The sequence below is a fragment of the Pleurodeles waltl genome, chromosome 1_2 (genome assembly GCF_031143425.1).
Source record: "Pleurodeles waltl isolate 20211129_DDA chromosome 1_2, aPleWal1.hap1.20221129, whole genome shotgun sequence".
NCBI lineage: Eukaryota > Metazoa > Chordata > Amphibia > Caudata > Salamandridae > Pleurodeles > Pleurodeles waltl.
In genome coordinates, this window is record NC_090437.1 from 214,311,631 (window position 1) to 214,335,792 (window position 24,162).

Consider the following 24,162-nt stretch of genomic DNA (forward strand, 5'->3'; position numbering starts at 1 on the left):
AGTGTAGCCCACCTTGCACCTCAATGGTGGTGGTAATTTGTGTAGGGTTATGGGGTAGAAAGGTCAGGTGCATATAGTGCAAGTCCAGCCTTCAGAGTAGAGAGTCTCAGTGCGTTGTGTGGTGTGAATTTGAACCCAGGGGGAAACAAGGCAGAAGGAAAGAGCAGAGTCTATGATCTTCACTGCACTGCATCTAAAAAGGGCTAGGAGGGAAGCGGGGCTGCCCATCACCGATATGCCTCACCTTGGGCTCCGATGTATAGTTTAGGGGGAAAGCCTTTCAGGACAGTTTGGCTAGGCCTTGGCCACACAAAGCAGTTCTGGAGTTGGGTCCTTACTAGTCTGAGGCCAGAAGTAGGCACAGCAGGGAGTTGGGTGGGCAAAGTCCCTCTGAATTTCCCCTTGATGGCATCCAGGCGGTGGAGGCCATGTGCGGGAGGGCAAGCAGCACAAGAGAGTGTTGCACTTAATCAAAGAAATGGGCCAGAGTGAGTTGATGGGCTATGTGGCAGGCAGGGTCTCCCCTATTGAGGGGGTAGAGTGCCAATTGAGAGAGGGTGAGGGGATGAACAACCCCCCCACACAAATTGCGCCGGGCCCAGGAGAAGAAGAAGCAGGGTGGAGGCCGGTAGCCCATAAACATAGCTGCCCCATGACCATGCTCAGCCTGTAGGTAGCAAAGTGGGAGCTGCACCTGCCCAGCTAAATGTCAAGGCATTGATGCTACCAAGTTCCAGGTACGTGATGTCCCCCGGAGCACCTTGTTGGTGGAGCTGAGGCGGGAGCAGGACTGGTGTGGACCTGCAATGCGGAGAATCAACATGGGTCTGAGCTGAATCTTTTTCATCACAGCAGGGAGGGGCCCCCACTCCAGCGGGTTGTGGATCCATGTAAAAAAACTGCCACAGCCCCTCATCATAAGGCCAGCTGGTGTGAGGGCTGTCAGTGCCCTTCCAGAGATAGTCCCAGGAATGGCATAAAAACCGTCTGCTAGAAAAGGGGAACGGTGTTCAACGGGACCACAGGGTCCTTTAGTGATGCCCCCAAGGAGCTCTCAAGCAGGATGATTCACGATTGTTGGACCGATTTCTGGACCTTTAGTGAAACATGTCCGCCATCATGACCAGCTCGGCCACACTACCCTTTTGGAAGGGAAGCTATATAACATGAAGAGTTGTAGAGTCAAGGTGAAGCATGCTCACTCAATTCTATTATATTGCAAGTAGGAGGTAGCAACATTTACTTTCTCCTTGTAACAAAATAATGCTAGAAATTATTTTTCACCAAATTGATCAGAAAACTCTCACTCTCCTATCACGCACCATATACAATAGCTGGCGAATCTGGTGACAACATATATTTCTGAGTGGTCAAATGTATCTAATGCACATTTCTTGGTTCACAATCATTTATTTGGGATGTATACCTAGTGCGTTAACTCTACTGTGACTTTCAGTTATTTAAATGTAATACTTAACCGAGAATAAGGGAATAGTTTTTGCTGTTAGAGATAAGGACATTACTTCTTGATAGTGGGAGCATCGCGGTTGGCATCGTCAGTCAGGAGGGGTTGTAAAGAGACAGTACTGAGTGCTCCATCACAATATGACATATAACCTTGGTGTCACTTTGCAATAGAATCGAATGGCAGAAAGCAAGTCAGATGGGAGTGCGTAAAGGATCAACTACTGAATTTAAGAAAAGCAAAGAATTGCAATGGGGGCCGCTTGGAATACTATTTGGCATTGCCAATCACTTACAAGATGACGTATCAAGAGGTCTGGACAAAATCTATTAGATATTTTTGGGACTAGGTTTACGCTTTCCTCATTGCTCGTGATGTTTGGTGTACTTTTTTAATGCAGCAACAATAAATAACAGCATTAAAAAATAACATCTACTTGACAAAGTGTTGGGCAAATCTATGGGTTCTGCAAATGCTTACATTACACTGGAAGAGGGAACAGCGTATATTTTCCTCCCGAAGAAGAGCATATATCTACCGGAGAGAAAAGAACCTTTTGTAGGAATGATTGAAAATTTGAAGATTTTGAGTTCGTGTTTATTACAAGGTCAAAAGTGAGAAATGTTGCTCACCTCATAAAACACAGACAAAGTCCCCCTGGAGGAAAGTCACATTGTATTGCCCTCGACTTATCAACGCTCACTGTGATCAAATATCATTTTTATCACATCTGAGATGACTTTGTCTGTTTTTATGTGGGTCAAGCCTTCTGCTTTTAAGACTCAGCAGAACTAGTTTCATGTATGTAAGAAAACTGCAGTTCGCATGTTTAATTTCATGTCTAGATGCACCAATTCGGGCTTTAAAAATTCTGTGTTTGAATGTTCAGTTTCAGTTTTAGAATTCTGTGTATGGACACTTTAAATTCCTAATACCATTTTGCTAACTCCAATATTTTAGTAATTAATCGCTAGTTCAGTATTACATCTGCTTTTGAATGGTAGGCCTATTATGGTTTCCTTATGACCTAGGATGACAATTAAAATATATTAAAGGATGGAGGCTAACAATACTATAACTATTTCAAGTTCTAAAACAGCAGTGGTGCAGGCAGAGGATAAAGATGATAGCACTCTAAAAGGGTGCAATTACGTGGAAAAGAAACATTAAACAACAACATAATTGCACATACAACTTGCAAGTGTATGTAAACTATTACTGTAAAACAAATGCATTCAAACGTACTTGTGCCAAGTTTGCTCCTCCAAGTATTGCTCGAGAGGGTTTATCATTTAGAGGTTCCTATGCTTTTTTTTACTATACCTGAAAGATTTTTCACCATTTCTTTACGTTTGTGTGGCAATCCAATATCCTCAAGCATGCAATTGATATCGTTTTTCAATTGGGATGACTTGCATCCTTTTAACTTGGCATAGAAATAAATGTGCTCCTCCACCGTAAGTCTGTAAAAATAGTGCAATTAGAAGTTAGAAGGGTACTGGAGTTATTGCTTGATAGACTGACCGATACACAGAGAAGCATGAGCAGAACGTGATGGAAAATCAGGCAGTGAGTAGGACAGATGTACAAAGCAAAAGACTAAGAGAGACAGAAAGGACAGGAGATTAATCAAGCCGAAAGACAAAACACTGAGAAATTCATGAGGCAGAAACAAACAGGCAGAAAAGTAAGCAAGCAATGACACGGACAGGGAAGTTAACTCAAAACAGAGAGAGAGGCAAACACAAACAAAAATATAACCAGGCAATGGAACGGTCCCAGGGACTAATTGAAAGATAAAGAGCCTGCGATCCATTCATCTAGAGAGGTATTTGGGAAACAATTGACAGTGTGGAAGAATGGCAGACTGCGAATATGTCAAGGCGTTGATGCTACCAAGTGCCAGGTAGGCGATGTCCCCCTGAGGAATAGAGATCAACAAATAAATGGGTGGATGGATGGATGGATTGTCAAGTAGATGAAGAATCAAACATAAGGACTAACGCACAGATGGTGATAAATAGACATAGAGGAAGATACCTTGAAATATAGCCTACATTCAGGTAGAGAGAGGAGGAATCGCAGGCTATTAAAACAATACAAATCTGCTGACAGAAATACAATTGGATAGGTTAGATGTATAGAAAGGAAAAGGATGGGTGCATATGTTACAGTAAGAGCACAATGTCACGGAACACTGAACAGATGAATTGCAGGGTTTAGTAATAGGACGGTAATGAATAGCCCTTAGATTTTGTCAAAAGAAAATCAACAAACCTTTCCACTAATTAAAAACAAGTAAATAACCATTTTTATTCACTTAAAAAAGTTAAAACCAGATATTGGGATTATCAGTATCAGTGGTTATAATCTTTTGATTTCACGTTCAGTATACACAAATGAGGGTAATTGCATGCAGCACAATTAACTCACTGTTTTAATTCTTTCAAATGCGTAATACTTGCATTTTGCTGGTTGTAATGACAAACACATAGGAGGCCCAATGAGAAACTAGTAATTCGTGCAAATGTAAAAACACTGAAGCCATGTGGTTACTGTCAATGTGTTATTTGTCTGTGCTGTACTTGATGGTTCTAATGTGTTTTATACGAATCAGCATTCGTAAACAGGTTTCTTAGGAGCTGCCATTATTACTTTAAATTAATCTACCCCTTTTAAAGAAAGAATAACAAGTTTAGTTTGAAAAAACACGAAGGAAAAAATGAGTATCTCCCCAAAGTAAAAAAGCTCATTCTCCCCAAACTGGTGGCCGGTAAACTTTTTTTATCTTTGCAATTGTATTATAAATGTAGATTATGCTCATGAGTGACGAATACATTCAGCACAACATTTAAAATCTGTTCAGTTTTTGGGATATCGGGAGGAACACTAACATGTTTTTAGGCATACCACATCTACGTTATTTAAATGTTCTATTTTAATCTAAAAAGAGAAAAAATCATTAGGAAATTCCGGCAAATCCATTGGAACACCAAGTGAAGTTGTAAGATTTGGTATATGGCCAGAATTTCAATCCTGATTTCAGATCCCCCTTTTCATTTTATTTTTTTATTTTTCATTAACATAATCTTCATTTGCTCAAGACAGCGACCAATACTAATCTGAAAAACATGTGCACCATCTATTGCCACACTTACGAGCCAAAGGTTTTGCATAGCTCATAGTCATATGTATCAAGGTCTTGAAAGAATCCATAGAGTTGTAGGTTTGGAGGAAAATAACATCAAATGAGCCAACATACTAAGTCACAAGTTTGCAACTAGAGCAATCAAAGCCTTCTTAAGACGTAATATGCCAAATGGCCAAGGCTGACAACTCCCCGACATTGTCTTTAATAGATTACCTTCTGTCCTATTAAAGATATACATTTGATATATTTTCAGATTTGAGAGTCACACATTACTAATAGAGCGATGTTACCTTTATAAGCAAGAAAAGGGCCTTTATCTAAGCTTTGCTAACAAGCCAACATACAAGCTATAAATTGAGCTGCACACTCAAATAAGGCTTGGAAGCAGATAATTAGTTGCACTGCAGCCACGCTCAAGCAAAACTGGAAACTTCAAATAAATTATCATCAACTAAAGACTCCTATTTTTGTCATCTGAGACAAATGTAAAATGTCCATTGCTATGATCTTGTATTTGGTTTTGAGCACTCCTTTAATGGTAATTAACATAAATATTTTGAAAATATTGTGTAAATGTAATGGAGACAACACATTTGTTGACAAGAAATTTGTTGTACTGGCTAAACATGGAAAATGCAAGCTGCACTCTACAATTTCAACTTAGGAAAGATCTGCTATATTCCATAATAGTAACATAAATCAAACTTGATCTTTAGTGCTTCCTATTTTCCTTTTCTGCTATATTTTTATATTTTATTTTTTAATGAAAAAATACAATGTAGCTAGATAATTTATCAGAAAAGGGCTCCACAATGTCAGATAACATTGGATGATGTGCCAGTAAAGCTGTTAGTTTTAGCAGGAAAAGCTTTGATTGGGAGAAATTTAAACTTCGTGGCCAGAGAAGTCCTTTCACTGACTTAATACTTTTGGCACCTTTGCCCAGTCAAGATTTCTACTTTCAGACTTAGTATATTTTTGGGAGCTTGGCATCCTGCAGTGGGGCAAAGCTGCAGGTTGAATCCAAAGAGGGTTCTACAAGGCCGATATCTTCTAGGTGAGGTCCCACTAAATCAGATTTCCTGCTGCAGAGACCCTCCAGTTTCTTCAGCCCAGTGGTAATACTCCTTGGTCAGATCAACCTGGCAGGTTTGAACAAGTCCTTCAGAGGTTTTTAGTCCAAATATTTTTCAAGTCCCATGATTTTCAGGGTTGTTAGGAGTATTACGCTTTCACAAAGTCAAAGGACACAGGATCTCTGGAACACCACTTGGGAGTCAAGCATCACTCCAGCAAGAGGCCACCAGCAGGATCAAAGTCAGGTCCAATTGATACTGATCATCTGAGCTCTTCAGGGAAAAGGTCTCTTGCAGCTTGTTGTGGGCCTTTAGCTTAGAGAGGTAGTCAGGAAACTGAACCATGAAGTCCCCTTCTTTGTCCAGGCTATATCTAGGAGCAGGTGCAGCCCTTCAGGTCTCCTCACAGGTCTTAAACAGCCCTTTGTCTGTATGTCCACAGGTCTAGGGGGTCAGAGGATGGTGCCAGGGAGTACCACATTAATGCCTGACATGGGGGTGACTCCTGGCCCCTCAAATACTAATAGGGAAAATGTGCTGAGGGGTAACCCTACCTATGTTTGTCAAGGTTCTTGTGTGTCCAACTGCAAACAGTTCCCAAGTCCTCTCACACTAAATCCAAGATCGGGAAACCTTTCTTCCCTTCTGTCAAGCCTGTTTGCACATCCAGAGGTGTAGCCATGGTAATGGGCTGTCTTCTCCTCTTTGGTCACCATAAAACAGTTAACGGAGGCAGCTTTTGCCACACTGGATTTGGTGCCTTTCTGACTTGGGAGGGACAAAAAAGTCAGCCTTTGTAGGTGAGAGCTATATCTAATTTTGACAGGTAAGGCCCCTTTGAACTAAATTAAGTTCCTTGGCACTACCCAACTAGTCTTCCTGCCAGAGGAACAAACCACCTCCCCAAAGTCTGGCTACAATTGTAGGCCTGATGCCATGTTTACACTGTCACTGTAGTAGATAGCACTATAAGTACTGATGCTCACTGGTGCTATTTTAACTTAATGGCCCTGTATACACTTTGTACTATATGGTAGGGACTTATGTTTAAGGTAAGTATGGCAATTGGGAGCATGTCAATTTTTACAAGTTTTCAGGAGTCACAACACTTACACTTGGCACTGGACAGTTGTGTAACCAGCGTTCAGAATCTAGGGCACAGGAATAAAATCCTGAAAAATGGGTATGACCACAAAAAAGGGGGATTTCCTCACAATGATCTTCTTTTGCAAGAGGTGTATCATACATATGAAAATGCTAGAATGCTGAAATAGACCTGGGTAAGTTATAAAGTCCACAGTTCAGCATTAAAAATGCTAAATGCTTAGCATATTGAATCATAACCATCTATGTTTCAAAAATATATCCATTAAAGAGGACAGCATAGGAAAAGTTAATTTAGGATTCATTCAATTTAAATGCTGGTCTTCCATCAGGTCCTTTCCATAGTTATCATTTGAGATATCAAATGTTCCCTTATGATTTAGTAGGAATTAAAAGTGAAGGCAAGGATATATTTGGAAACAAATTACAGATTCATACTACTAGGGGAACTTTTGAGTTTCTTTAAGTGGACATTTATCGATAAGAATGTATTTTACGTTATTCTATAAGCCCAGCCAGTGTGAAAAAACTTTGCTAGGTATTTAGGAGGCAGTCAAAAATTTTATTTAAACAAGTGTCAATTTACTATACCTGTGAAAACTGTTGATGCAGTCGGGTATTTGCTCAGTACTTTGTGAGCAACTAGAGAACTGGTGAAAAGATTAGTGAGGAGGGGAAATGTTGAGCTACGAGTGCTGGATGATTTCCAGATGCATTGTAATGGGAGGATGTTCAATCTGATTACCTAAAAGGTAAGTGTGATTTACTCTGGCCTTAGAGAGTGAAGGGATAGCCAGATAGCTCATTTTTAAGAATTTAGGGCCCGATTGGCAAATGAATTACTCCATCACAACGGTGACGGATATCCCACCAGGCGAAATACAAATCCAAAAGAATATAATGAGATTTATATTTTGGTGAATGGGATATCTGTCAATGTTGTGATGGAGTATCATGTCTGCCAAGTTCTAAATCAGGCCCTTAGTCAGACCTATGGTTTAACATCTGGAGACCAGGAGAGATACTGCTTCTTATGTAAATGGTGGCAGGAATATCTTGGTTCTGTGAGCATTAAGAGTCTGGAAAAATCAATGTTAGATATAATATGACCATTGTAAGCCAGCTATTTTTATACAACATTTGTCAGGTTACATGGATTGAGAATGATGTTTCCGAGGTGTGATCCTTGTAGTTGTGGGAGAAGTTATTCCTCTGAGGTGGCAAACCTTGACCCTGACTTCAACTTGAGGCTGATTCTTGAAAAAGTATTCTGGAGACCAATCCAATTTCCAGTGAAATGCATGATGTTGTGCAGTGAAACAGATGGTGAGTCACAATCAGACTATGGGATCATCTGTTCATGGTCTAAGACTTCTATATGCCATTGCTGTTGAGGTTGGTCCTAGAATCATTGACTCTGAACCTTTTCTGTGACATTCTTGAGAACTGAATTTTGGTGTTGGCATCATTTGACTCTGTGGCCAGCTACAAAATGACAATGCTATCACAGCCCCATTGTTGGGGTGTGTGGAGGTTGTGATTAGTACAGTCACGTCCAACATAATGCAGTGAAACTGGAACGAACATGACTACTGCAACTGAATTTTTGGGTCAGAGAGCAAGCGCTCAGCCACAATAAAATAGCCACCACATCTACCTTTGCCACGTTCACCATGTTTGCCTGTCAGTTTTACCACCATCATGATAAGATCCGCATCCACCATGCTCAACACCACTCCCTCCACATAATCTGCTGGATTATGATGAGGGACCCTGTATATTGCAGGACTAGTAAGGACTTTACTACTTTGTCATCCACACCTAACTGTTGATGTACTGAACAAAAGATATATCTCTGTCTTCTGTCTTTCCTCATGTCATTGCACACCTATGTCCTCCTCTCTCTCTGTATCTCTACTTTAATCCCTACTATTTCTTTCTTTTCTCTTTCTTTATTCTTATAATCTCTTTCTCCCTCTCATCATACAACATATTTGCACTTTCTGGCATTGCTCTTTTCTTGTGCATCTTTCTATTCTCTGTCTCCTCCCTTGTACTCTTACCTTCTCATGTCCTTTCTCATCACATTAAAGTTCAATTTAAATTAGTGACTTATGCAGATGACAGACACTTCAATAACTCTAAGAAGTGAATAGGAAGTGAGCGGGATCTGGGACTAGGTCGATCTTTTCACTGCTCATAACTGAGAAAATAACACATTGAGTTATGAAATATTAATAAGCATCAATGATTTTGGAAACTGTACAGGATGAATCTGTTCATTTGGTGGAGTGCAGGTAGTCAAATGTCCAGTATATACCCATATAGAATTACCGCCAACTTAATTTTCTCCTTACTGTCTGTAAATGCATTGTCTTTCCCCTTTACTTCTCCTTTTATCCTATGTGTTAAACTTTACATCCTTGGCGTGGTCTCTCTTAACTTTTTGCCTCTGTTGCCCAGGTTGTTAATGTGTGCGGCACGCTGATTTTACTGTTTGTGTTACTCTGGGCACTTTACCACTGCTAACCAGTGCTAAAGTGCAAGTGCTCCTTTACAAAATGTGTATGAAATTGGCTTATCTATGATTGGCATATTTGATTTACTAGTAAGTCCCTAGTAAAGTGCACTAGAGGTGCCAGGGCCTGTAAATCAAATGCTACTAGTGGGCCTGCAGCACTGGTTGTGCCACCCACATAAGTAGCTCTGTAATCATGTCTCAGACCTGCCACTGCAGTGTCTGTGTGTGCAGTTGTAACTGTAAATTCGACTTGGCAAGTGTACCCACTTGCCAGGCCTTAACCTTCCCTTTTTGTCATGTCAGACACCCCTAAGGAAGGCCCTATGTAGCCCCAAGGGCAGGGTGCAGTGTGTGGTTAATGTAGGACATGTAGTAATGTGTTTTATATGTCCTGACAGTGGAATATTGCTAAATGTGTTTTTCACTGTTGCAAGGCCTGTCTCTCTCATAGGTTAACATGGGGGCTACCTCTAAATCTGAACTTTTAGAAAGTGAGCATTTTCTTGCCTAAACCATTTCTGTGACTCTACCTGTTTCTGGATTCCTGTCTAGGTCAGTTTGACAGTTGGGCTGGTTGCACCTCACACTAGACAATGACACAAAGGGAGCTGGGGTGTAGCCTGCATAACCTGATGAGCCATCTGTGCTAAGAGGGAGGGGAGGAGTGGTCACTCACACCTGAAAGGGCTCTGCCTGCCCTCACACAATGCACTCTCCAACCCCCTGGTGAGTGTCTGGGGCCTGGCCTGGGCAAGGCAGGATTTCACATTCAAAAGAGACTTTGCTTTAAAGTAGGCCTACTTCAAAGGAGAAAATGGGTATAAGAAAGGCACCCAAAACCACAGACTTTAGAACACTTCTGGAAACAAGAGGAACCTCTGCCTGGAGAAGATCTGAGGAATAAGAGCTTCCCTACTTGTGACTGTGCTTTGTGGAGCTATCCTGCACTTGCTGCTTCTGCCAGAGTAAGAGGGCAAAGACTGGACTTTGTGTGCCTTCCATCTTGAGAAGAACTCTCCAAGGGCTTGATTTAGAGCTTGCCTCCTGTGTTTGAAGTCTCAGGGACAGCAAAGACTTCTCTTTGCCAGCACCTGGAGTCTCTGGAGAGGCTCCTACTCTGCTCTGTGGTGCCCATCCAGTTCCCAGGACCCTGAAAGGAGAAGCTGGCAGCCTAAGAGGAAGAAATCCACGCACAGAATGCCGTACTAGGAAAAGATCAATGCGGCTCCGATCTGAGGCTGGGAAATTGATACGCCGCCGTCTTTGCGGCTGAAAATCAACACTCGCCTGTAACGCGACCGAAGAATAGACACAATGGAGCTGGAGAAATGATGCGCAGCATTGCTGACGGAGGCTGGTGAGATCGCAACCCGCGCTGCATGGTTTTCGAATCATCGTGTGCTGAATTTCCAACGCAAGTGCCGCTGGGCGTGTAAAAACGACACAAGGCCTGCCCGGACCTGAGAATGCTGACCGGACCGACGCATCGCTCTCCTGCGGAGAGAAGAAACGACGTGCCCCGAACCGACGAAAGGAGAAACGGCGCAAGGTCTCGCTCGTGGGTGAAATCAACGCATCGCAAGCCTTTTTTGATGCACACTCACCCATGCGGGGTTCTTTTTGACACACCCAAGGTAAAATTTCACGGTAACAGTGTTAGTGTGTGTTTAAAACTACTTAAAGACTATTTTTGATTTTTAATTGATAACTTGACTTGTGTATTGTGGATATTTGTCGTTTTGGTCTTGTTTTGTTTAGATAAATATTTCCTATTTTTCTAAACCTGCGTTGTGTCATTTTATAGTATTTTCATTAAGTTACTGTGTGTATTGGTACAAATACTTTACACCTAGCACTCTGAAGTTAAGCCTACTGCTCTGTCAAGCTACCAAGGGGGTAAGCAGCGGTTAGTTGAGGGTGATTCTCTTTTACCGTGACTAGAGTGAGGGTCCTTGCTTGAACAGGGGGTAACCTGACTTTCAACCAAAGATCCCATTTCTAACACTGTGGGGGGTCATTACAACCCTGGCGGTACAAGACCGCCAGGGCTGTAATGACGGAAGCACCGCCAACAGGCTGGCGGTGCTTCACAGGTCATTACGACTGCGGCGGAAGCGCCGCGGTCGCACTGCCGGGGCTGGCGGTTTCCCGCCACAATAGCCCCGGCGGTAGTAATCCGCCAGGGCAGCGCTGCTAGTAGGGGGATTATGAGTCCCCCTACCGCCAGCCTTTTCCTGCCGGTTTGAACCGCCAGGAAAAGGCTGGCAGTACGGGGAGTCGCGGGCCCCGTGCAGCTTTTCTCTGTCTGGATAGCAGACAGTGACTAGCGCAACGGGTGCAACTGCACCCGTCGCACGGCTGCAACACCACCGGCTCCATTTGGGGCCGGCTCCTGTGTTGCGGCCGAGATCCCCCCTGGGCCGGCGGGCGGAAACTAGGTTTCCGCCTGCCGGCCCAGCGGGGATCTCCAAATGGCCGCGGCGGGGTGCAGCTGCATTGGCGGCCGCCCGGCGGTCCGATCTTGGGGGGCGTCTTCAGCCACCTGCCAAGGTCGTAATGAGGGCCTATGTCTTCAGTCCTCATCCATTTCCCAAAGATTCCTCAAAGGCAGCAAAAAATGTCTTGTGTTTACCTTTCAAATACCTTGAATCTTCTTCAAATGGGCCATAAATGTACATTTATGGGCACAATGACTGGTTTTAAGACACCTAAGTTTTACTGAAGCATTTTTAGCAGATGTGAACCCATGGAAATCCACAGAAATAAAATAATTTAAATATATTAACATAATGTAAAAATATATTTGTAATCAATAATTAAAAAAATACACTTTTATTTAATTTGTAGAACATATGGTTAATGCTTATATATTTGATCAATTTAAATGTTTTTTCTAATTTTTCAAAAATAAGTTAAAAGTTTAATTTATTTGTTAAAATGTCATGTATAGAACTCATTTAAGTATTGTAACATGAATTCCTTTATGATTTTTTTTAATTCCCTATTTTCTGTGGGAGTGTAGTGTAGCACCAGTGTTTGGTCACATATGGTGCTTGACTTAGACCAAAACTGGACAGGAATACATTTAAACCTTTTTTGACACATTATAGTTGTAACATCAGGTGTATATTTTCTGAAATACAATGGGCTTACTCTTATGTGGCTGTGGGTTTTGTACTAGCATGACCCTTCCGAGCACCTCTTTACCTTTCTCTTAACTCTACTCGTTAGTTTAGGAATTAATTCTCATTTTCCCAACAATGCCTCTGGTCCCTCTCATATTTTCTACAAACTTTGCAGAAATCTCCAACACCAGGCCAAGGATCTCTGCACAGAAGAGGCAGGAGGGGCAGGGGTAGATATCTCCAGCTCTGGGTTTGAGAATTGCAGTTTCTAGTAACTATGCAGTACGACTGGACTGCTACATTATGTACCACAAAAGTCAGCTTGTGAATGAGGCCGTTGACTTAATGGTCTCAAGTAACCATGACCATCTTCAGTGGATGCCTTCAGCTTTGTTTCACTTCCTCTGTACCAATGATGCTGGTTTCAGTGTCATTCTAGTTGTTGCTGTGCATAATGGAATATAACCCAATTCCACTACAAGAAATGTAATAAACAATAAAGAAAAAAAGTGCCTGTGTTGAAACATGCACCAGATACTCAAAGCACATTGCTTCAGGAGGTAAATGTGCTTAAAGCAAGGAAATCCTCCACCTCCCCCAAACCTCGGACTGGGACTGGAGTTCAAAAGCAACCGTGATAAAAAGTTATAAAACCTGCCCCGTTTTGCACTCAAAAGATGAGTTCGCTCTCTGGGGTAGTGTTTGGGAATCAAAGAAACATAGAAACACACGAACTCTTTGGTCACATAAAAGAATGGTTCGGGTACATTTTTTATACATATACATAGTGCAATATTTATGAATACATGGGTCGCATACGTCATGCTCGGTTACACTGATTTTTGTACGTACTGATCGAATAGGACATTGTGCTGCGGACACATCCCCATGTCTTGTCGTATTTGATCCATGTCAGTTTGAATGTCTCTTCCGTATATTAAGGCAGTTCCGGATGAGGGCGGGAACAGCCCAGTCAAGATCGACCTGTAATCATTAGAATGGTGCTGGTTATTTTCGAAGATATTGTACATAACGGTGCAATAAATAATATGGCTCTAAGTGGGAACATCTCAAAGCCGAAGATACTCATCGGAATATGAGAGAAAAACAATCCATTGTGATCAAATGTAAACTACCCAATTACCTTCTGAGATTAACTTTATTATGCTACATTGAGTAACTATTTGTGCTCACGGAGGCCAAGAGAGGGTGTCCGACAAACAACACCCAGAAAGTACACTGCAGCCAGACCCTCACGGTGTTATTTGTACTTGTGCCAGCGCACATTGAACAATTGCTTTAAAATATCTTTTTAAGCAGTTGGTGCCATGTGTTGCAGAAATTATTTGTATTGAAACTGCATGATAGTTCGAGCTATAAACAGAATAAACTCACCTTTGGTTCATGCTTAAAGGAGGAAACCAAATTTAATGAAGCACATAACATACAAATCCTCTGTACAGAGGGATAACAGAAGTCATTTTGAAGATTTTAAGGGAAACACAAAACTCGAACGTTCAAACGACTTTCAGTCCAGTTACTAGTTCCTAAATTGTGCTGGTTGCTGCAGATGGTGGGCTCCGGCACTCAATGGCAGACTGGGCTATGCAGGAAATGAGGGTGATCCAGCCAGATCCCCGATCTGGCCGTTATTATTGAGCTGGATTCAGGAGCCAGTCCAGCCTCAGTGACATATCCCTAATTTGTGTTAGAGTACTTTGCCTGCACATTCAGCAGCGACTGCACATTTTCTCGTTTCCGTGCACAGCAGCAACCCAGTGGAGGTGAAGATGGTTTGTTCTTTTTCACACCCAGCAGGATGCTAAACAAAGGCCTCTCTTAAAGGGCCGTGAGCCCTCCTGTTGGTAGAGGCACATCCTGGATGAAAGCTTTTTGGACCCTAACGCTTAGATCCCAGTGATATGGCGGGAAGGCAAGGCACACATATTGTAATCAATAGACAAGTTACTATGAACCGGAACCTGATTCTTGATGTTTCAGCCCTTGTAAATAGGAAATATGTCAGCTGTATAAGTCTCTGTGAGTAATTGCAATACTAATGATTTAAATAGCAATATAGTGTTTTTATTTGATTTGTTTTATTCTTTTACTGATCCCAATGTAGGGTGTCCGGGTGCTTTACATCACAGACATATTATACAAAGACAAGGAATTATACAAGTGTGTAAATAACTGTATAGGAAATATTACAAAAGACAATGGGGGTTACAAGCTAGAGCAGTCAATATCATCCATACTGGTAAGCTTTATAAGTTAAGAGTGCTTGGTCTGGAGAAACAGACCATCAAGAGTTAAAGCACAATGCAGTTGTTGGGGTTGTCTGTTCTAATAAGATAATATTACTACTCAAAGGAACAATTTTTAAAAACATTAGAAAAATAAAATATTGAAAAAAAAACCTAAACGGTTCTAAACCTGTATCTTGCAGTTTGAATGCTGCTCCTTGATGGCAGGTCATTGCTCACTGTGCTCTAGTAGAAATATTGTAACTTATGAACTGCAAGTAACAAAATGACCTCTGAGACAAAAGCAGAAACTCACTGAGTTATCTGCGTAAAATCTAAAGCTGTGATTTGCATGTTACACATTGTGCTTTGCAGTAGCCACATTAAACCTCAATGTTTCTTTCTGATGAATTCAAACTGTGACTAGACAAAGCACGTATCTATCCACCAAGTGCGTTAGCCACCGGAGTTATCTTATCGTTATTAGCATACCCTGACATTTCTGGACACCTGGACATCTCTGCAGAAGGTGACTGAGCTCTGAAAGATATTTTAAAATGCAACCTTTTGTGTCTGATTAAGTAATCCATAACAGATGTACGGTAACGTTTGTCCTTGTTACCAGTTTCTTTGCAGCAGACTTTGCTTTTAATGATTCTGTACCTTGTGAATCCACTACTTTTCTTCTGCCACATCTTGACCCCCAAGTAATGGGACTCTGAATTAATACTGGGGTTAGGACATATTTTTCATCATCAGACCCTGAATCATTGCAAGAGACAGAAAGGCAGAAAAGTGACATAGAAGAACGGAGAGAACGATAGGTAACCATGATAAAGGGACAGACAACACAGTGAAAAATAACCTGCAAAAGCGAGAAAAGAGTACAGGACGTGGAAAAAAAGATATGTTGGATGGAATCAAGATTAAGCAGGATTGATATTAGGTAAACCCAGCACTCACAAGCTCAAGCAGCAGGCTCCCTAAAAAACCTTTGGGTATTTTTTCTTTAGACAATGTGTATTGTATAGGTGTCAGTGGAGAACTCACTATTGGATGGGTAAACATCTCTCTGATATGGACCATTTCATTGGGCACATAGCAAAACGTACTTAAGAACACTTGGAAAGACTTAGGTGCAACATGAAGTGCTGAACAAAAATGGTCACAATTATGTAGTTAAAGCATAGGAACACATAAAAATAGACAAGTAAATGATTTATAATTTAACAATTTATTTTAGTAGAAAAATTACTGGAGAAACTTGTCACCAATGTTTTTGTTGTGGTCTAAATGCAGCCAGAGAAAACGTTGCTCATTTATAAATCAACAATATGAAGAAGTCTCCTTGTGGCCTTTGACTGCAGCCCCTTTGCATTTCAAGGAGCAGCTGAACCAGTAGTGCCACTTTCATATCGGCCTCTAACTTATGGGTGAATCTTAAGTTTATGATGCAATTCTGTATATTCACATATCTACCGCATTCATTTGGAGACACAATTCTAAGGATACAATTTTTCATCTCAGATGCATACACATCTCTACTTTATGAAGATTTAGATGAACTGAAATTTGAATGTTTGCTCGGTGAACATTTCTTTACTGCTGTACATCTAAGGACTACTTTGCTTTAATTACATTACCTTCTTTTAGCATTTTAAAATACCTGCAAACCCAAAAAATATTATATTGCATTTTTCTCATAGTCTGTCTATTCCTACCTTGGTGCATAAGGTCCACAGTTCAAAGGGTCGGGGTTTAAAGTGTTTTTCAGAGATTCGGCAGCTCTAATGGGGAGAAGCCTACATCCTTCCTTTGCAATGACTATGGCCCTCATTACAATCCCTCATTACAATCCCGCTTACCGCCATGCAGAAGACCGCCAACATACCGCTGTGGGCGCGGAATTCCGCTACAGGTATTACGACCCACAGCTCGGAATCCGCCACAATACAGACACCCACACAAGTCCACCACACCAAAGGTCAGTGATAAACTGGCGATACCAAAACCGACACCGTCACGCCAACAGGAATACGCCTACACTATCACAACCCATGAATCAACGCGGCAGTCTTTCAACCGCGGTAAACCATTGGCGGTACACACTGCCGAGCTCAAAATACACACACATTTCCAAAACACAACCACATTGGACAATTCAAAATACCCACAGCTGATACACATACACACACCACACCTACACACCCACAACACTATAAAACACACACCCACATTACCCACAAACCTTTACTATCAGAAATGTAAAGCAGGCCCGAGAGAAACACTACCTTAAACAGCAGCAGCATCCACAGACACACAACACCATCACTTACACAACATCCACGCACCTCAAACAACACATACCAACACATCCCCTCACACATCACAACAGACACCACCTCACACATCACCCACACCACATCATGGCACCTCAATGACACCCCAGGTTCTCTGAGGAGGAGCTCAGGGTCATGGTGGAGGAAATCGTCCGGGTAGAGCCACAGCTATTCGGATCACAGGTGCAGCAGACATCCATTGCAAGGAAGATGGAGCTATGGCGCAGAATTGTCGACAGGGTCAACGCAGTGGGACAGCATCCAAGAACACGGGATGACATCAGGAAGAAGTGGAACGACCTATGGGGGAAGGTGCGTTCCGTGGTCTCCAGACACCAAATTGCAGTACAGAAGACTGGCGATGGACCCCCACCTCCTCCCCACAACTAACAACATGGGGGGAGCAAGTCTTGGCAATTCTGCATCCTGAGGGCCTCGCAGGAGTAGCAGGAGGACTGGACTCTGGTAAGGCAAATCTTTACTACCTTATCCCACCACCCCACCTGCATGCCATCACATACCTCACCCTTACCCTCACACCCATCACCCCAACAACCCAGAGATACCCCACCAACACAACCCACACATCCCAAAAACAAGCCCTGCATGTAACACCAATACATGGACCCCATCACCAAAGCATGTACAGTACAGATACCCACACAGACCCCAAACCAACTATCACACAAGGACCAAGCCAAGAATGCAAGCACTGGAGTAGAGGGTCACCACCCATTGCACACAATGGCACACACAGATACAATAATTATACTTTTACACCTCAACAGGACCCCTACCCAACGTCACCGGACAGGAGGTGCAGACATATCCAGTCCCCCCACAGAAGAGACCCACAGTGATGGCAGCAGCTCTGCACGCCTGGATCAAGATGACCAGCCCGGCCTATCAGGGACCTCCCCCCTCAGGAAACACCACCACAGCATCCACCCAGCGGGCCAATCCCTCTGTCCCCAGGACACGTCAATCAGCAGTGTGCCCACCACTACAGGGAACCCAGGCAACCCCACCAACCCAAGAAAATCAGGGACCTGGGGGCAGTGGCAGTGGGCACACGGTTCAGGGGACAGAGGCACAGGACAACAGGGAAGCTGGGAGGACTTGCTGTGCAACAGGGGTAGGACAGGCCCAGGGAACCCACTCTCCACGAGGCAATCTCCAACATCATGGGAGCTTACCATCTTTCCCAAGAGACAATGGCAACAGTACTGGCCAAGTTTCAGGAGACCCAGCGGCTGCAGGAGGAACACTACCTTGGGATCAGGGAGGACTTGAAGTCCATTAACAACACCCTGGTCACCATTGCAGGGGTGCTGCAAGACCTTGTCAACACCAGGAGGGACACAGTGGCACAACAAGGGGTCCCTGACACTAGCCTGGACGATGAACAGCCATCCACCTCCGCCGGCACTAATGGACAGGAGGCACCGACACAGGAACACAACACCAGCACCCCACCCCCTGCAGATGGAGAACCACCAGTCCCTGAGATCTAGGAAGAAGACAGAGAACATTGCCAAGACCCCCGCCAGGAAATGAGGCCCCCTGAATGTCACACTTCTGTCCCACTATGTCACCATGTCCATCCTTAAACTGCCATTGCTCCACTTCCTATGCCCTTTTGGACAATGCACCTGTGAAACAAATAGACTGGACTCTGCCATGGACATTCCTCCACCATCCCCCAGCCCACTTTACAACCCCCTCCACTTATTTGCACAGAAATAAACACACTTCAATCACAAAACAATCTGGAGTCAGTCTGTGCTTTCACAAATGTGTAATTGCAATAACCATGGAATATAGCAATGTCAATTTACTTGTGCACATACCAATGTAACACAGCTGTAGACCAGGAGGAAACCTAGCAGAGGGCACAAAGTTGGACCCAGATCTGTGAAATGGAAAGCCAAAGTGACAAGTCAGGGCCCATACACTGAGTGAAAATGACAGACTTATGCTAGCTCCAACAATTGTTTGAGATTTGGGAGGCAGTGACATTTTCTTACCTGTGTTTCACTGGAAGTATTGCATGATTATGTTGTTTCGGTTGTTGATATCCTCTTCTTCTGCCTCCTCTTCTTCACTGTCCACAGGCTCCACAGCTGCCACAAAACCACCATCTGGCCCATCCTCCTGCAGAAAAGGCACCTGCTGTCGAAAAGCCAGGTTGTGCAGCATACAGCAGGCCACGATGATCTGGCACACCTTCTTTGGTGAGTAGTGGAGGGATCCACCTGTCAGATGGATGCAGGTGTGCAGCAATTGGGCTTAGGCCTCGTACCTCATGTGAAAAATCTAGGAACTGTAAGTGCATGGCGTAGTGCAAAGGGCTGCTCACTGTCTGTTGTGTCCGCCAACGGTAGTGGTGTTGCATGCACTGAACATGTCTATCATTTCTCTTCCCTTCCCCATTTTTTGTGGTCTCCCTGTTCTTGTGTGCAATAGCATCATCAGGTGGAGGAGCATTGGCACCAGAGCAGGAGGGAGCTGCATCCCACTTGGCTTGGAGGGTGAAGCAACGGAGTCTGAAGCCACCAGTGGGACGGAGAGCGAGGGGAGCTCCACGACGGGGACAGGAGCAGAGACCAGTGACAGCGACATCTCCTCTAATGGGAGCTACCTTGCGGTGGTGGGCACCTCTGTGCCCACCGCATCAACAGGTACAGCTGCCACCCCCCTACCAGCACCGCCCTCTCAGCAGCCCCTCAGTGTGTGTCCTGTGCCCGCTCACCCAGTAGAGTGGGCATCTCCTTCGCCCCAGGCACCTCAGGCCCTGCCCCAGTCAGACCTGCTGCCCTCAATGAGGAGGCTATTGCCCTCCTGAGATCCCTCATTGTGAATGCCATCCAGGGTGTTAAGAGGCATTTGCAACAAACAAATGCATACCTGGAGGGCATTCATTCTGGCCAGGCGGCCCAACAGAGAGCATTTCAGGCTCTGGCCTCAGCACTGTCCCTGTGTCCAGCCTCCCCCCTCCAATCTCCTCCACCCAGACCCAATCCTCTGTACCTCAGCCTATCCCAAGCACACCATCAGACCAGCATGCACCCACATCAACACACAAGAGTGGCTCAGGCAAACATAAGCATCACACATCCCACAGGAACTCCCACAAGCACCATACCCATGCACACATACCAACATCCACTTCCCCCACTGTGTCCCCCTCCTCCATGCCATGTCTCCCTCCTCCCTCCCAGTCTTGTCTCCACTCACACCTGTATGCACTACATCCTCAGCCACTACCTCATCACCAGCACGCCCATCACCACACACCACTCACGTGCAATCACCACCCCCACTACCATTCACACATCCCCAGTGTCCTCTCCCAGTGTGTCAGTGAGCCCTCCTCCCAAAGTACACAAACGCAGGCACACACACCCCAACAGCCATCCACCTCACAACCTCCTCCAGCCCATGCACCTTCACCCAAATTCAGCAGCCGTACACCTCCGACAACCACTACCTCTTCCTCTAACTCCCAAACCCCCTCCATCTCCCCATCCCAGTGTGTCTAAAAAAACTTTTCCTGGCTAACATTGACCTCTTTCCTACACCTCCCCGTCCTTCACCTAGGGCCAGGCTTTCCAGGTCCCAGCCCAGCACCTCAGCCACCATAACCCCAGGCACAGTGGTGCCAGCAACTCCGGGATCATGGAGTGCGCCACTTATCTGGGCTGCCAGTGTGCCACGTAGCGAGGGCAAGGACATTCCGCCACCTGCCAAGGTGAAAAAGGTGCCCACATCCCGGAGGGAGAAGCTGAAACTACCAGCCACCAAGGGCTCCTCGAAAACAAAAGAGGATAGTGGCAAGACAACAGCACCACCATCAAAGGTGGGGAAGGGCCAAAAACAGAAGGGCAGGTCAGGAGAGGGCATGGTGGCACCGACTGAGGGACAAAGTCACACCTTCTGTCCACGTCCACGCCAAGCTGTAAGGCGGTGAACACCGCTACCTGCACCGCCACCTGCACCGCCTCCGGCATGACTACAGCCGCTACAACAGTCCCCAGCCTCTTCCCCGGTGGGCAGCTGTCTGAGGCTGCAGGAGACATGCTGCTTTCTCCCTCAGCAGGTGCTGACCCATGCACCGCCGCCAGCCCCGCCGCCAGCACCACCGCCACAGACCCCGCTGCCAGCACCGCTGCCACAGACACCGCCGCAAGAACAGCCAGCTGCCCCGCGACGTCCTCGGACAGTGGCACCACCGCTGACATGCCTACCATCCCCTGTGGTCAGTCATCCGAGGCAGAAGGAGAGTTCCAGGACCCTGGGCAGCTTCCATGAAGCATTACTGTCATCACTGTTGGCACCTGCAGGTGGAAGGCGAAGCTGCAGCAGTGTGGGGTATGTCGCTGCCTCCATGGCATATCATGCTACCTGTACCTCGCCAATGTCGTGCCATGCACACCCAGGTGAGTGAATTGTACCGGCCACACTGCACGTGAAGCACTCTGGGCACAAGGCTCCCTCCAGAACCAGTGGAGAAATACATCCACTACCTGAGTCCTTGGAAGGATGAAGCACTCTGGGCACAAGGCCCCCTCCAGAACCAGTGGAGTATTACATCCACTACCTGTGTCGTTGGCAGGATGAAGCACTCTACGCACAAGGCCCACTCCAGAACCAGTGGAGTATCACATCCACTACCTGTGTCCTTGGCAGGATGAAGCACTCTGTCCACAAGGCCCCCTCTAGAACCAGTGGAGTATCACATCCACTACCTAAGTCCTTGGCAGGAAGAAGCACTCTGGCCACAAGGCCCCCTCCAGAACCAGTGGAGTATCACATCCACTACCTGAGTCCTTGGCAGGATGAAGCACTCTGGACACAAGGCGCCCTCCAGAACCAGAGCAGACTGTTATCCACTTGAGAGACAGTGGCTTTGCACTCCCCAGGATACTGCAGTGGGCAAACCACCCACTGGAGAGACTTGAGAGACTGTGGCTTTGCACTCCCCAGGATAATGCAGTGGGCAAACCACCCACTGGAGAGACTTGAGAGACTGTGGCTTTGCACTCCCCAGGATACAGCAATGGGCATGGAGCCCCCTCGTGCAGCAGTGGCGTCGTGCGTTCCTCTGGCTGAGGTACCCCCCCTCAACCTCCACCTGAGGTGCCTGTTTCATTTCGATCTGATGCCCCTGAAGTGTTCTCTCAGTTTCCAGTCAGGTATCTAGTGTGGGCTTCGCCCATGCATCTGGGGACCAGTGGTCCTTGGACAATGATTGGTGCAATATCCGGACTTGTGTAGTTGGTGTACCTAATTGTATATACTGGATTTTGAACTTTGATAATGAGATTTCACATGATTACATTAGTTAAAATCATTTCCTTTTGTCCTTGCGTTCTTCCAGGGGGTGGGGGGAGTGTATATGTATAGTTGCTGCATGTATTTGTGTGTTGTGGCTAGGGGTGGGGGTGTTGTGTGTTGCGTGTGTGTGTCACCCTCCTTTCCCTCCCCCTGCCCCTGTGTTGTAGGTGCAGTACTCACCATGGTCGTCGCCGCCGTCTTTGGTGCTCCTGATAGAAGAGAAGGAAGACCAGCATTGGCAGTATCTGCAATTCGGGCTCCATGGCGTCCTGGTTCCTCATGGGGTGTGGAGAGGTGAGTGTTTTCCCTTCAGTGTACTGTTTCCGCCGTGTTTTTGTTCACATTGGTTCCGCCCCGGAAAAGGTGGCGGATAGCCGTCTTGAAATACAGTGGGCAGTACTTTATCTTCCGCCTGTCTGTTGACGATTCCCGTCGCGGTGTTTGTTGCTACCCCAGTGGCGGTCGGAGTGTTAAAGTGGCTGTCTATGTTGGTGGTTTCCGCCATGGTCGTGATTCCATTTTTTTTTCCACCGGACTGTTTGCAGTATTATCTCTGCTTTAACACCAACCACCAGGGTTGTAATGAGGGCCTATGTGTTCTCCCTCCGTAAGTAATAAACGTTCTGGTGGGAAGGAATTGTACTTTGACACAGAAGACATCTTTTCACAGAGGCAAAAGTAGTTAGGTGCATCAGAATAAACAAAATATCGCAATCGAGGTGGATTGCAGAAAAATTGCCTTTGCACTTGATGTTTCTACAGAATGAGAATAAGTCAGGTGGCCCAAAAATCAGGCCAATTACAGACTGTCAGTTAGAGTTATCTGGTCAGTGATCTGAGGCAGCCTAAAAGACATCAGGTTGTTTTACAGACCCCTCAAACACTTTCAATATTCCATTATTCCTTGACATTTACTTCGCACCCTTAGTTTCCATTGTAGCATATCATGATTGGGAAGCGTAGAGTACACATGTACCAATAGACTGTGATTAGAATCATGAAGAGCTAATATTATCTCTTTTATTATGCTGCTACAGTGCGTCCACATCCGTACAGGCACTATTAAAATCACAAAGCCTGAGACCACAATTTGCAGAACGTTATGTTGCCAACTGGTTTCATTGTAGAAACATGGGGTCCTTTTTATAAGCCCCTTCCACAAAGGTGCACCATTTTCTTTTTTTTTGCAGCGGTGACGCAACCAGTCCCCCTCAATACGCCACATTTACAAACTGGTGCAATAGGACCATTGCGCCAGTTTGTAAAGTCTTGTGCCACATTATACCTGTGTCAGGTGTAATGTATGTAAAGTAGGTGTTCCCCTGTTAAAAGCCATGAAGAACCGGAGCCGTTAAATCTACAAGATTTCACTGCGTTGTTCTGCGTCTTCACAGAACCAAATATTTAAAGTCTGCTCAGAGCAGGCTTTAAACTGACGAAAGGATTTTTAGAATAGGGACCTTCCATGCATTGCTTGAGTGGAGTCATTTTTTGACAATAGATAAGCAATGCATCAGTTTAGCTCTACAAATACATCCGAATTTCTGACGCATCGGTGGACACTGTCCGTCATGGAGCTTTGTATCGTAAATACAGTGCTACTATTGCGTCGTTAGGGAGGACGCAGGGCTGGGCAAGAAATCTGATGCATCAATGGCGATGCATAAGATTCTTGTAAGTAAGCCCCATGGTATCCTACAACAGTGGAGCGAAAGTCAAACTGTAAATTAGGTAGAAAACAAATTATATATTCCTTCGTCTTACGTGGAACGCAAACATTTAATTTCACCTGCACACC

General features: G+C 44.8%; 1 protein-coding gene across 3 annotated transcripts in view; it reads right to left on the bottom strand.

Annotated features, from left to right (window-relative positions):
* The window catches only part of LOC138299526 (phospholipid-transporting ATPase ABCA1-like), a 2,649,159-nt gene that overhangs the window by 1,452,980 nt on the left and 1,172,017 nt on the right, over nt 1–24,162 (bottom strand). For all 3 annotated transcript variants that reach the window (XM_069237840.1, XM_069237822.1, XM_069237830.1), the window contains exons 20-21: nt 13,295–13,426; nt 2,789–2,928 (exon numbers count right to left, since the gene is read on the bottom strand). In XM_069237840.1, the coding sequence (XP_069093941.1) occupies nt 2,789–2,928; nt 13,295–13,426 (272 nt within the window). The remainder of the gene's footprint in view (nt 1–2,788; nt 2,929–13,294; nt 13,427–24,162) is intronic.